At 54.5% G+C, this 12,753-nt stretch overlaps 1 protein-coding gene across 1 annotated transcript; it reads right to left on the bottom strand.

Annotated features, from left to right (window-relative positions):
• Window positions 1–5,341: 5,341 nt before the first annotated feature.
• Window positions 5,342–11,044, bottom strand: ITM2C (integral membrane protein 2C). The gene is made up of 5 exons (XM_014463628.2): window positions 10,855–11,044; window positions 8,440–8,628; window positions 7,518–7,628; window positions 6,921–7,071; window positions 5,342–6,511 (listed from the first exon to the last, which is right to left on the bottom strand). The coding sequence occupies exons 1-5, from the start codon at window positions 10,927–10,929 to the stop codon at window positions 6,420–6,422; spliced, it is 618 nt and encodes a 205-aa protein (XP_014319114.1). The 5' UTR covers window positions 10,930–11,044; the 3' UTR covers window positions 5,342–6,419.
• Window positions 11,045–12,753: the final 1,709 nt, after the last annotated feature.

Below are 12,753 nucleotides of genomic sequence, written 5' to 3'. Positions count from 1 at the left end.
GGAAACCTGTTAACACCCCTCAGGGATCTGAGAAAAAACAGGAATGTGCTCACTTGTCGGACATTCCAAAATAGAGGACTTGCCAAGGAGGGACTCCAAACCAATCCTACAACTCTTGCCCATCCCCCACTCCATGCTCGCTGACCGCACAACGTTCCTGAGAATAACCTGTGTCCCACTCACCACGCCACTGCCTTTGGCCTAGTGAGAGGGGCTTCCATGAGACTGTACAGAGCTTGATATGGGTCCCCTGCTGTTGGGAGGGTCCCCTGAGGACCTGGTGTGTGACAAGCTCCTGAAGGCGCTCACGGTCAGCGCTGTGGCTGGGGCTGCCTGCTTGGAGCACAGAGCAAGGAGAGGTGCCCTGCAGTTGTAGCCCAGCATCAGCACGTGGGAATGTCTCAGAAGCACTTAGACCAGACCAAGAAGACTGGAGCCGGCAGAGGGCTCACCTGTGTTGAGGTGCAGTGAGTAGAGAGGATGGGGGGAATCAAATACTCCCAATGAGCACCTACCCCATGGAGGGGAACGGTGCCAGATACCACAGTCACCCTGCCTGCCCCTCCTTGTCCTGCACCGGTTCCCACCCAATGGTGCTGGGGTAGCCGGGGGGGTGGGGGTGGGTGGAGCATGCCCGGAGAAGGGTCATGGAGATAAAGCTGACCACGCTCTCCTTTGCCAGCCACAGGTTTCCTGTGTGGGCCCGTCTCAGAGGGTGTGGGGGGAGCAGCTTCAGCTTCCAATGAACTTTGGAGTCTCAACTATTTTCATAACTAGACATTTTAATTCTTGAAATTGGACTTTTGTGCCTAAAAGTGACTCCAGGAATTTTTAAGATCTTGGATGGACCCCCCCAAAACCCCAAGAAATCTACCTTAGATTTCATTCAAGGCTGGGTGAGAACCAACCCCACTGAAAAGGAAGTGGGAAGAAAGGATTAAGTTGTTTTCTGATCACAAGGTACTCGAGCTTGCTAAAATGGTGACTCAAGTAACAGGAAGCATCCTGGCTAACCTAGGAGGAAAGGCGTTATTGACAGGGCACTGGGGAGCTCAGAGCACCACTGCTGGGCTGGAGAAATAGTGTCGGCAATTGGGGGCCGACAAGGGGAACCAATGATTCAATGAATGCTACGGAACCACAGAAAAGGTACCCCCACCTCCTTCTGCCCACAGGATGCTGGGTGGCTTGGTCTTCACAGCCCCCATTCCGTGTATTCATAGACATTTTAGGAGGCAGCTGCTATCTCCCATCAAAGCCCCACTGTAGGGAAGATCCTAAATACAGGGCCCTGGGGCAGGAGGCAGAAATGAACATCTACTAAAAGGGTGAACCACTAATTGATTGAGCTTAAAACTGTAGTTTACCCCAGAATGACCAAGATGACATTTTCTGTCACCAGACTAAATGGGGAATTGAAAAATAGGTTTTTATACAACATAGATTATTATTTAAAAAAAGAGTTTTTGCATGCCTGAGTTTGTGGTTATGAAATTCATACCTACCCTAGAGATAATGTAAGACATAAACAAAAGAAATCAATGAAAGCCCCTGGCAAATGCTTGAAAAGAGTGGGTCCCCATCAGTAAATGTTGGACAAGGATGCTGGTCTAGGTTATCCTCCCTTCCTCCCTCCTACCCTCCTCCCTCCCTCCCCTTCCCTCCCAGCCCGCCATTAGCACACTGCTACCCACCACCCTTCTCAGTCCTCGCTTCAGTGGGGCTGGACCCGACATGTTACTTCCAGTGAGAAGGTCTTTGTCTCACAGGTGGGAGGCTGGCACCACGGCCTTTGTCTGCTCCCACGTCTCTTGCTCCGTGCTCTGGCAGTTGAGCATGTGCGACACACAGCAGGGCCAAGGAGATGCCAGCAGTGTCAGGGCGTCACGGGTGCTCTGGACCCACAGTCTTGGGAGAGCACCACACATCCCTGGTACCCCCAGCCCTGGACTCCAAACCTCCCTTCCAGACCCCAAGCCACGCTCAGGGGACTCTACCTCTGTCCGCTGGCCCATGGAGGGCATGCTGCTCTTTCCTGCTGCGTCTCCCACCTCTGCCACTCCTCACTAGCCTTCGAAGCTCAGGTGATCCCAGGAAGCCTGCCCTGGCCACCGTCCGGTGTCCCCCGCCTCTGAGCCCCATGCCATCAGGCCATGCAAACCAAAGCTGGAAAAGACCTTCAGAACGACTTGGCCTCAGCTCTCCATTTTACAGAGGGGGCTGGAGCCGAGACCCAGCGTTAGTCCACCACCGCTATACAGCACACCGGTGGTCAGTGGCAGAGTCCAGGTGCCCGGACCTCCCGACTTGGGCCCTCCTCCCTCCGGGGACACTGAATACATTGCTTCCCCATAAGGGCACCTCCTGTGGGGATGGTGGCTCTTCCTCCTTCTCCAGCAGCAGCTGGTGGTGCCGAGCGCCCACCTGGGTGAGCAGGGGCCATCCCACCATTCCCTCCCTAAGCCTTTATTGAAGCTCTAAGGTCCCTGATAAGTAAGATTTCAACACCCGTGGGTGGCAACTCCTTCAGGCAGAGAGTTGAGAATGGTTTCCATGGAGACTGCCCAGGCTCCAGTTTCCATAGCAACATCCACAGGCGGTTACAGAGCCTCCTATTTATGTCAACTTAACGTTTGCAACTGCTCTGTTTTTTCAGGCCAAACCTGGGCCTAATATAGGGCTTCCTGTCTAGGATCAGTGACAGACCACAAGGGCCAGAGGGGAACTGGGTGACACGGTGCCATTTGCTGACAGTGAGGACATTTCCTCAACCAGCAGGCCTCCTCCATCCTGGCTGCAGGGGACACATATACACTATACACGGAGACACACACACTTAAACTCTAAAGAGAATGCATCTTCTTCACAGGAGAAATAGAGGCCTCCAGATCCCTGCCCTCCAGAGATGACTGTTACATGGTTTGGAGTATCCTTCCAGAAGCAGTACATGCACATCCATAGAGCTATCTTTCAGAAAATTCACAAATGGGATATATATTTTATTTTTGCTCTGCCAACTACTTTACCCTAATTAGATATGTTTCTTTATTTGAATGTAGAGAGAGGGAGAGGGAGAAATATTGATGTGAGAAACACCGATTGGTTGCCTCCCTTATGCACCCGGACTGGGGATCGAACCCAAAACCTGGGTATGTGCCCTGCCCAGGGATCGAACCGGTGACCTTTCAGTGCATGGGACAATGCTCAACCAACTGAGCCACACTGGCCTGGGCTTACCCTAATTATAGATCTTGGAGAACTTTGCACATCAGCACAAATTAGAGCTGCTTCATTCTTTGTAATGGCAACACATATGCACTTTAAAAATAAGTCCCCAGTTGAGGGAGTTTTGTTTTTAGTTTCTTGCTATTACAACAATAAATATCCTTGTACCCACCTATATTTCTGTAAACTTGTTTGAGTATATCCATAGGACAAATTCCTAGCAGTGAAATTGCTGGGTCAAACCCATTGCATTTTAAAATTTGATTTTTGTCACCAATTTACTGCCATTGGTACAAGAGGGCTTGTACATACTTGAGAAGACTGGCTATTATTAAACTTGCACCAAACCAAACCACAAAACCAGTCTCCCCAACTTAGTCTAATAACACAAAGGCTGAAAAGGAGAGTGTGAGAAAGGGAAATTACAGGCCAACCTTACTAATAAACATGTATCCGAAACTGCTAAAGAAAATATCAGCAAACAGAACCCAATAGTATAGAAACAAGAGAACACATCATGACCAAATGAGTTATTAATGTTGTTCCCACATTAACAAGTTAAAGGGGAAAAACATGTGATCATATCAATAAAGAAAACGTTTGATAAAAGAATTAAACAACTATCTTTGATTAAAAATGAAAACTAAAAATAGGAGACAACTGCTTTAACCTTAAAAAGAGTATTTCCCCCCAATATCTAAAACTATACTCAAGGTGAATTCTCTTTAAAATCAAGATTTGTGACTATCCCCATGGTACCAGAGGTCCTAGTCAGTGAGATAGGTTAAGAAATAAAAGTTTTAGTTATTTAAATTAAATGAAATATATTGTGCTTCACAACTTACACACTCGTGGTTTACATATAACATTGTCTACTTTAAATGTTTTGCTCCATAAAATAAATGAACCATCCCTGCAAAAATGGTTCTCTTTTGTTTTGTATTTTCTATGTAACAGTAATAAAACATCTTTTCATGTTTAGCTATGATCCATTTGTATTTCTCTGTGAACTGCCTGTTTATATTCTTTGCCTTTTTATGTACTGAGTTCATTTTTCATGATTTTAAGAACTTGGCATATTAGGGAAAATAGCCCTTTTTATTTCCTATGTTTCAACATCCCCAGTTTGCAGCTTATAAATCTTTTGCCTTGGTGTTTTGCTGTATGTAAGTTCTAATTCTTCATAGTCCAAGTTGTTGGTAGATGTCCCACTAGGAAAAGTCTTCTCTCCTCCCAGATTATCTTTTAAATCATTTCAAATACTTTCAAGGCTTCATTTCATACTCAAAACCTTTGCTCCATCTAGAATTTTATTGCAAGGAAGTAGGATCCCGGTTAGTTTTTGTCAAAACAGCTAGCCAGTTATTCCACTAAAAAGAATTCACGTCCCCCCTAAATTTTCTTGAACATAAGTCAATTTCTAGGCCTCCACCACATCCATTCCCTTTGCTACAGCAAACACTTTAATTGTAGTTTATAATGCTTACTATCTGGAGGCTATTCTCCATGCATTCTTCCCTAAAAGAACTGAAAGTCAAGTTAAAAAAATAGTTGGCATTTTAATTGATTGCATTTAGATTGATGTCTTTGCAAGATTTACTGAGCCTGTGACTGGGACCTACGGTGAAGGCACCTATCCTCATCCCACCTCTGGGCTCATTCGGTCAAGGTTCTGGGCAGCTCTCCCTCTTCCTTCTCTGCAGAATGTGGACCTGACTCATGCCAAACAGCTGAGCCCCACCAACGTGGCTACTTAAGGCCCAGAAACCGTGGAGAACACGTCAGCGTCCTTGTGCTTAAGGACGAGCAATGATGATGTCATCTTCCGGGGTGGTTGAGAGGCACTTAGAAGCAGCATAACCTTGGCAGGTTGCACAAGCCCTCAGAGCCCCTCCTTCTCCCTCACCTGTAAAACGTGAGTCTACCTGGCTTATGAGGGGACATCTACGGTCCTCGGCTGGACCAGGGAACAGGCCCCCTCTGCAGGGATCAGTCGCCAAAGCCTGCTGGCTGCCCCTGCTACTGCCCTCCCCCCCCCCACGTCCCCTGTCACTCTGCCCCCAGGCTGTAGCATCCCCGCCCCCGCCCACCCCCACCTGCCACTTTCAAGTCAAAGTCAGAAGTCAAAGATTTTTATTGTTCTACAGACACTTCTGAAAAGAAATCTAAGTGAGAAAATATACAAAGCGTTTAAGAGTTTCATCTCCAGGGAGCACCCAAGCCTGACTGGAGGCGTTGAAGCCTCCTCTTCAAGGCTCAGGGCTCAGAGGGGTTAGCATAAGGAATGATCAGTAAAACATGCAAAAGTGAGGAGGAAAAGGAAAAATGGTGCATTCCCCCAAAGCAGAGGGGGACGGATTTCAGAACAAAGAGGAGGCAGGGTGTGCAGGTACCAGGTGGCTCTCCCTCCCCTCCACATGATCTTCTACAACAGTTCTAAGCTTGGAGGAAGCCAGGAGCCCCCACCCACTTGGCGAGTCAGTGCTGCGCTCAGCCCCACAGTGACAGGGGGGGAAGCGACCCTCCTCTGCCCTGTTCCAGCGAGGCTCTGCCTGTGGGACCCTACCATGCTCCTGGGGGGCCAGCGCTGGGGGCCCTGGCTCCTCCCTCTTTGGTTCCACTCAGAGAACGATTGTGCTTGACAAACTCAGTCCCACCCCCAGGCTCCAGGCTCCCTCTGGTGGGCTGAAGGCACTGACAACCATCTTCCCTTGTGCTCTGATGGGTCCCTCCCTGGCACAGTCCCCCATCCTCAGCCCAGTCCCGGGAGCTGGGACACAGGAGGAAGTGTGCCATCCAAGAAAAAAGCCTTCAGGACTTTCCCAACTGTGCAGACATTCCTGAACCCCACGCCACACCCCTCCCCACACCCTATCCCCTAGCCCAAGACCCCCACGTGCCCAGCCCCTCCATCCAGTCCTCCCCAGAGGACCCCACTTTAAGATGGTGGTCACAGACACCATCTCAGGGCGCCCTCTCTGTCCCCCAGGCCCGGGACGTCAGCGGAGGTGGGGGCCTTGAGAGGTCATGGCTCTGGGACAGGGAGAGGGCAGGGCTTGATGGGAACAGGGAGGCACGTCACATCTATGGAATGGCGTCCAAAGTACAAGCTAAGAGAGGGGAAGGAAGGCCAGAGAGTGGCAGGAAGAGAAAAGAGGAGAGGCAGGGGTGGGACCGGGAGGGCGGGGAGGCCTTCACACCACCCCGCAGATGAGCGTCTCCACCACGAAGGTGTTCTCGAAGTGGCGGATGGCGTTGCAGTTCTTGGCCCCACGCTTGTTGATTCCTGCAGGGAACAGAGAAATCCCAGTGAGGACCTGCCCTGGCCCAGAACTGGCTGGGCCTCAGAGCCTGCGGGGACCAGAGGAGGGTGAGGGGTGGGAGGAGAAGGCCCAGGAAACCAAACCCAGGTTCACTCCGAGGCAGTGCAGTAAAATGCTGAGTGCTCAGGAGCTGGTATTAACTAACTTCTTGAAGCCTCAGTTTCCTCACCTTTAAAAGGGGCAGCAATAATGATGATGATGAAGGTAACTTATACTCTTTAAGGACATAAAGACCGTAAAATGCATGGTGTGTAGTACGTGCTCAATTAACATTTATTTCTGAGCTTCTAAGCTGTCTGACCACTGGTCTCCAGCTCTGGGGCCAGCACGCCTGGGACGGCCCTGGTTTGGAGCCCAGGGCGGGCCACTCACGTCTCCGAGTTGCCCGGCGCCGCAGCCGGTAGGTGTCCTTCCCGTTGCACAGGTGGTAGATGAAGGAGCCCAGGGTCTCCTTGTCGTTGACGTGCTCTGTGACCACCATCTCCTCCTGGATGATGTACGTCTGTGGCAGGTAGGTACCTCTCTGCAAGGGGAGTGGCCACAGCTCTGGTCAGTACACAGGGCCCCCTCCTGTGGTCTCCACTAGCTCACTGCCCACTCCCCTTGTCGCCACCCTTCTGCTCACTCGAGCTGTGTCCCCCAACATTGAAACGCACACATGCCCCCTCCCTCATTCAGAGGCTCCACAGCGCGGCCTTCTAATGCCCCAGGCACTTCTGCTGTGCTAAGTACTGCCGCCTGCGCTGCCCTGAATTCTGCGTGTGTGGGAGTCTGGTCTCCCACCCAAAGGGCAGGGCCTCTGCACCTCCCTGCACTGTGGCTGGGGCATGGAGTGGGGCATGGACTGGGGTATGCAGTGAGGTATATAGTGGGGTATGGACGGGGGCATGGAGTGAGGACATGGAACCTCCCTTGCCCCAGGCCTGGCTCCACAGGGAGGGACAAGATCCGGCCAAAACCACCGCTCACCTTCACGTTCATGAGGAGCTCCCAGAAGTTGCGAGGGGGCAGCACGATGGTGGTGTTGAGCTCGATGACATAGCACTTGTCCAGGGAGATGTCATGGTAGGCGGTCAGACCCTGGGGAGAAGGAAGGGTCATGTCAGTCCCTGCAGGTGAGGGCCTGGCCCATGGGGGGAGGGGGCTGGGAGAGGCTTCTGACTAGCGAAGGCAGAAACCCCACCCCCGCCGTGGGGATACACCCCTTTTTTCTGCTCCTCTCCCAGCCTGTGTTTCATTTACTAGATGAAAGACACCAAGTGTTAAATGCCTCAGTGTCACAGGGCTCTTCTCATGGGGTGACAGAGCCGAGGTCTGGGGAATACAGTGATGTCCCGACTGCATGTCATCAAAGCTGGGAGGCCCACCTCGGGGGACCCTCAGGGAGAAACCCCCGATCCCAGGCCCTCCTTGTCCTGCACCTCGATCAGCGTGGGCACAGGAATATGCGATAAAAAGGGACACCCTGACCCACGAAGCCAGCGTCTGCAGCTGCCAGGTGGCGGGGGGAGAATCCGTGGCTGGTTCACTCAGTGATAACTACGTTACCCATGCAGGGAGGGCAGAAGTAGGTTCAGTTGTTCGTATGAAAATAATACAATCACTAAATAATAATACAAAAACTTTGTGTTTTGTATACGCACAACTATAAACTTACTTTAGCACCTGGTGTAATAAAAGCAATGTCTTTAAAACCTCAACAAAGCTAAGCCGTAGTCATGCCCTACACACAGCTGATGTTACTCTGTCTATAGTCAAAGCATGTACGAGGGCCGTCAGCATTCTCCTTTCACGCCTGTTCTTCCTCATGACTCTTGGTGGGAGGGGGCTGTGGCCCCTGGGTGCCCCTCTGCCCGCCCCGGCCCCAGCCTCAGCCCCTGGCTGGCCTCACCCGCTGGAAGTCGTGGATGATGTCTGCAGGGTCGCCGCCACCAAACTGGGGCACCGGCACGTTGATGCGCTCGTAGTTATCTTCGAGGTAAATCTTCACGTCCTCCTCCAGCTCCATCCGCGTGCGGGCCTGGGAGGACAGGGAGTCCTCGTAGAAGACGCCGCAGTGGAAGAAGTTGTCTCGGGCCAGCTGAGCAACGTGGGGAGAGAGACAGACTGGTCACGCAGTGCCCTGGGCCCGGCCACTGCCACCTGCCCACCCACTTCACTCTCTTAAGGCCTGAGGACACAGGAAGGGTGGGACTGTGAGACCCATTTCACAGATGGAGAAACTGAGAGACGTGGGGAGTCAGGGAGGGTGAGCTGGGCCAACCATTTCCTGGGTGGATGACCTCTCTGGGCCTCAGTTTCCCCATCTGTAAAATAAGGTGCTCCCTCAAGCTTCTTCTGGCTTCAGGTCCATGAGTCTGTGCTTGGGAAATGGGGTGGACCAGCACGGGGAGGACCCAGAGGGACAGACACCTGAGAAAGAGCCTGGGGTGAGCAGGAGGGTCCTCAGGGGCAAACACAGGAGCTTGAACTGAACAAGCTGGGCTCCGGGGGCATGCAGTGCCCTACACCGCCACCAGAGGGCATTCACCCATCTTTCCTGCCCCCTGCTGTGGGGCCCTGAAGACCTGGGGGCAAAGTGGGGGCGGGGAGGAGCTGAGAGGCAGCCCTTGTGATTCCAGTTCCATGTCCAACCTCACACCAGCCCCCACCTTCCCTGGGCCCCATGCTTCATGAGAAACCTTGACAAACGCTGTTTCCCCTGAGTGGCCAGCCTCGTCCCTCCATCATAAGGAAGGGAGCCAGGCCAGCATGGCTCAGTGATTGAGCGTCGACCTGTGAACCAGGAGGTCACGGTTTGATTCCCAGTTAGGGCACATGCCCGGGTTGTGGGCTTGCTCCCCAGTGTGGGGCGTGCAGGAGGCAACCGATCAATGATTCTCTCTCATCACTGATCTCTCTCCCTCTCCGTCCTCTCTGAAATCAGTAAAAATGTATTTTAAAAAAATAAGGGAAGGGAGGCAGAGGCATTATGACATGACTGAGGCCAGGGGTAATTCTCCAGGGCCTCCTCCATCGGTGCCCGGACAGCTGGCCTGAACTGGGCAGGACTTTCCTCCAGTCTCCGCCCGAGCTCCAGGGTGAGTCAGCACGCCCGAGTCACAGGGTCCCAGGGCACAGACCAGAGGCTACTGTGAGGTGCCCCAGTCCCTGGGACTTCCGGTGGGTGAGGAACCCTGGAGTGTGAGTGGGGCTGGGAGTAGAGGGGCCCAGAAGCCAGAGTGGGTGGAGGAGAGGCTGTGGCCACAGCAGAAAAAGGCCTCGGGGCGGGGTCCGCACAGGAAAGTGAAAACCAGGGAAAGGTAGGAAGCAGGCCTTGCGGGGCAGGGAGGGAGGACAGAAGGGGAAGTCAGCGGGTTCCCAGGGGCAAGTCCCAGGGAACAGAAACTCTTCAGCGATTTCCCTTGTGGGAAAACTGGGTGAGGACCAAGGTGAAGGCCAATGCTTAAGGTGGGAGAGGTCACTGGGGTCATAAATGACTGGCCATCTGCAGCCTTTTCATCCCTCTGAGGTTCCCCATTTGTTGTACTTAAGGTTCTTCTTTCGAGCTACCTTTACCTTAACTACTTCTCTCAGTTCGGGGCACTGCCTCCCTCCCCAGGGCTGCGTTGATCACAAGGTCACTGTGACCATGAACAGTTCTCCTGGCCTAGCTGAAGCCCAGACTGGCTGCAGGAGCAGATCGCTGGGGGTGGGCCAGCGGGGGGCATGGTGTGCGTGGGTCTGTAAACCCACCCTCCACCTTTCTCGTTTCATAACCTGCGTCCAAACACAAAATGGGAGGGAATTCCTTAAAGCGTGACCCTTGGGCACCGGGTTTGAGGGATCAGAGTTCTGATTTGTGCTCGGTCTGAGTTTCTGGTGACAACGGCCCAGGGTGACTCTGTGGGAAGGGGCCTCAGGCCACAAGGGCCCAGGTTCTAATCCCGGCTTCCCCACTGCTGACTGTACCCCTGGGAGAGTTTCCTGTTGACCGCAGGTGTGTCTGATGAAACGGGTAAGGACCCTTGTCCAGGGTCTGTGGGCCTTAGAGGGTGGGCCCCAGTCCTGGCTCCTGTACCAGAGCAAGGCTCCCCAGGGAGGACGAGGGGGCAGGCCTTCTGGGCTAGCCTGGGCACTCCTCCCATCTTGGGGGGCATGCCCAGGACTTCCTGCTCCCCCTCTTCACAAACCCCAAGCACCTGGCTCTCAGTTGCTCACGCTGCCCTCTCCTGCTAGCTCCCACCTCCGCTGCAAACTCCCACACTTCCCTCTCTGAATGCTCCCCTTTCTCTGAGAGCCTGCTCCCCCTCCCACCCAGCCTCACCTGAGCGAGAAAGAAGTATCTGTAGATGTAGACGGAGGCGAACACGAGGCCCATGAGCAGCACCACCATGCCCATCGACAGGTAGCACACGCTGCCCACGGAGCCCCCCTTCTTGTGGCGGTGGTAGGGGGGCCGCTCCTCCTGCAGACGGCAGTGCAGGGTCAGTTAGGTGGGGGTCCTGAACCCTGGAATCCTCCCACCCTTTTTCCGAAGTGAGTCCTCACCCTGCTGGCCTGAGGGGAGCCTTGGGGTCAGGGGAGAGAAGGACGGGTGGGTGCGTGGGAAATTATCTGGAAGAAAAGGAAGCTGCGGGCTCCCCCAGCCCCTCCTGCCCTGTACACAGGGACTGAGACCCGCCACGAGGCCCAAAATGACGCACTGAGGCTCAGCAGGCGCATCTGGAATTCCCCTGCCGAGTCCCCTTCGTGGGACCAGCTGTGACCACAGGGTATTCTTTCAAACACAGAAGAGGAAGCACGGACATGGCCTTCGTCACTGTGCCAGGCCTCGTCACCTGTGGGAATCGGGGTGCTCTGGGCAGTGGGGAGCCAGGGAGGCTTTTGAGGTGGGGAGTGACAAGATGCACCTGAAGGCTGGAGTCCACAGGGTGGACGGGAATGGGGGCAGTGGGAGGGGGGCCGCGGCAGGAGCAGTCACTGACTGATGGGGACAGGGGCTCCAGGAGGCCCACAGCGTCGGGTCGGTCTCCGTCTGGCCGGGCAGCACTGGGCCTGTGATCTACGCTGAGTAGAGCTCAGTCTTCCAGGCAGTGATGGCCTCACACAGGCCCGGCTGGCAGTGCCAGGCAGGTTGTCAGGAGGCTTTCCAGAAGCCAGGATGCTTCTGCCAGGAGGGAAACGTGGTTGTGGCAGCAGCAGCTGCCGCCAGGGAGACCAGGGCAGGAGGCTCCTGGTAAAACCTGCTCTGGGAGCCAGGCTTGGGCTCAGGACAGTAGCTGCAGGGCTGCCAAGCAGCAGCAAGCCAAGCAGACCCAGCTCCAGGCCATACCACCTGTGTCTGGGCAGGTGGTTGCCGGATGTGTATAATCTCAGTAGCACGCTTCACCTGCAGCACTGGGCCAGTGCTACCTTGCTCACCCTCTTTACGCCTGTCCCCCCTGACCCAGGCCCTCCTGCACCCTGTGAGCTGCTGTCAAGGTGCCAGGCTGGTCTCTGCCTCCAGTGCCCACCATCCAAACCCTCCTCCGTGGTGTCCAGATACAGCTGGGTGAGGTTAGAGGCCAGTGCCAAAGACTCCCACCCCACCCCCACCCCAAGGAGCTGGGGCAGTGTGGGGGGAGGGGAGGAGCTCCAGCTCAGAGCCCAGCGCCTCACTGGGCCTCTGCCACTAACTGCCTGCTTAGCCGTCTTTGTGCCATGTTTCCTTTCTCCCTTCATCCTGGGGTGGGGTGGGTGGCAGGAGGGTGGGGACACAGTTCAGGTCCAAGTGACCCAGGTCAGGCCCATATCTCTCAGCACCGGAGGTCCAGTCTGGTAGAGATGCGGCTCACAGCCTGCTGTGTCCCTCAAGTCCTCTCCCCTGTGGCCCCTGGTTTAGCACTCGTTGGGGGGTGTGGCCCAGGCCTCGGGGAGCAGAGGACAGTCCCATCAGAGGGGCTGTTGCTTGGGGAGGGCCTCTCTGGGCACATCCCTCACCAGGCCAGCAGCCCCAGCCTCAGCCACCATGGGGTGAGACACAGAATGGAGAGGTGCCCCTGCCCACCCTGCTCAAAGCAATGGCTCTGACTTTCCAATGGGCTCCCAGGAGCAGCACTGGACAGGGCGACCCAAGAGCCAGGCGCTGCCAGCGTCGCAGAGGAACAAGCCACCCGGGATCCATCCGTCCTGTGCGTGGTCCTCAGGAACGTCGCTGACTCGGAAGGCAGGCCGCCGACCCTGC

Source organism: Myotis lucifugus, unplaced genomic scaffold (genome assembly GCF_000147115.1).
Source record: "Myotis lucifugus unplaced genomic scaffold, Myoluc2.0 scaffold_3, whole genome shotgun sequence".
Classification (NCBI taxonomy): Eukaryota; Metazoa; Chordata; class Mammalia; order Chiroptera; family Vespertilionidae; genus Myotis; species Myotis lucifugus.
The sequence above is the reverse complement of the archived record's forward strand: the minus strand, read 5'-3'. Positions and strand labels throughout refer to the sequence as shown.

Bases quoted from the DNA above. Each gene is read 5' to 3' on its own strand.
- ITM2C (XM_014463628.2), bottom strand. From the start codon at position 10,929: ATGGGCATGGTGGTGCTGCTCATGGGCCTCGTGTTCGCCTCCGTCTAC. The intron at 7,629-8,439 runs GTGAGGCCAGCC...CCTTCTCCCCAG, and splicing joins TCATCCACGACTTCCAGCGG to GGTCTGACCGCCTACCATGA. The intron at 6,512-6,920 runs GTGAGTGGCCCG...TGTTCCCTGCAG, and splicing joins GCGCCGGGCAACTCGGAGAC to GAATCAACAAGCGTGGGGCC.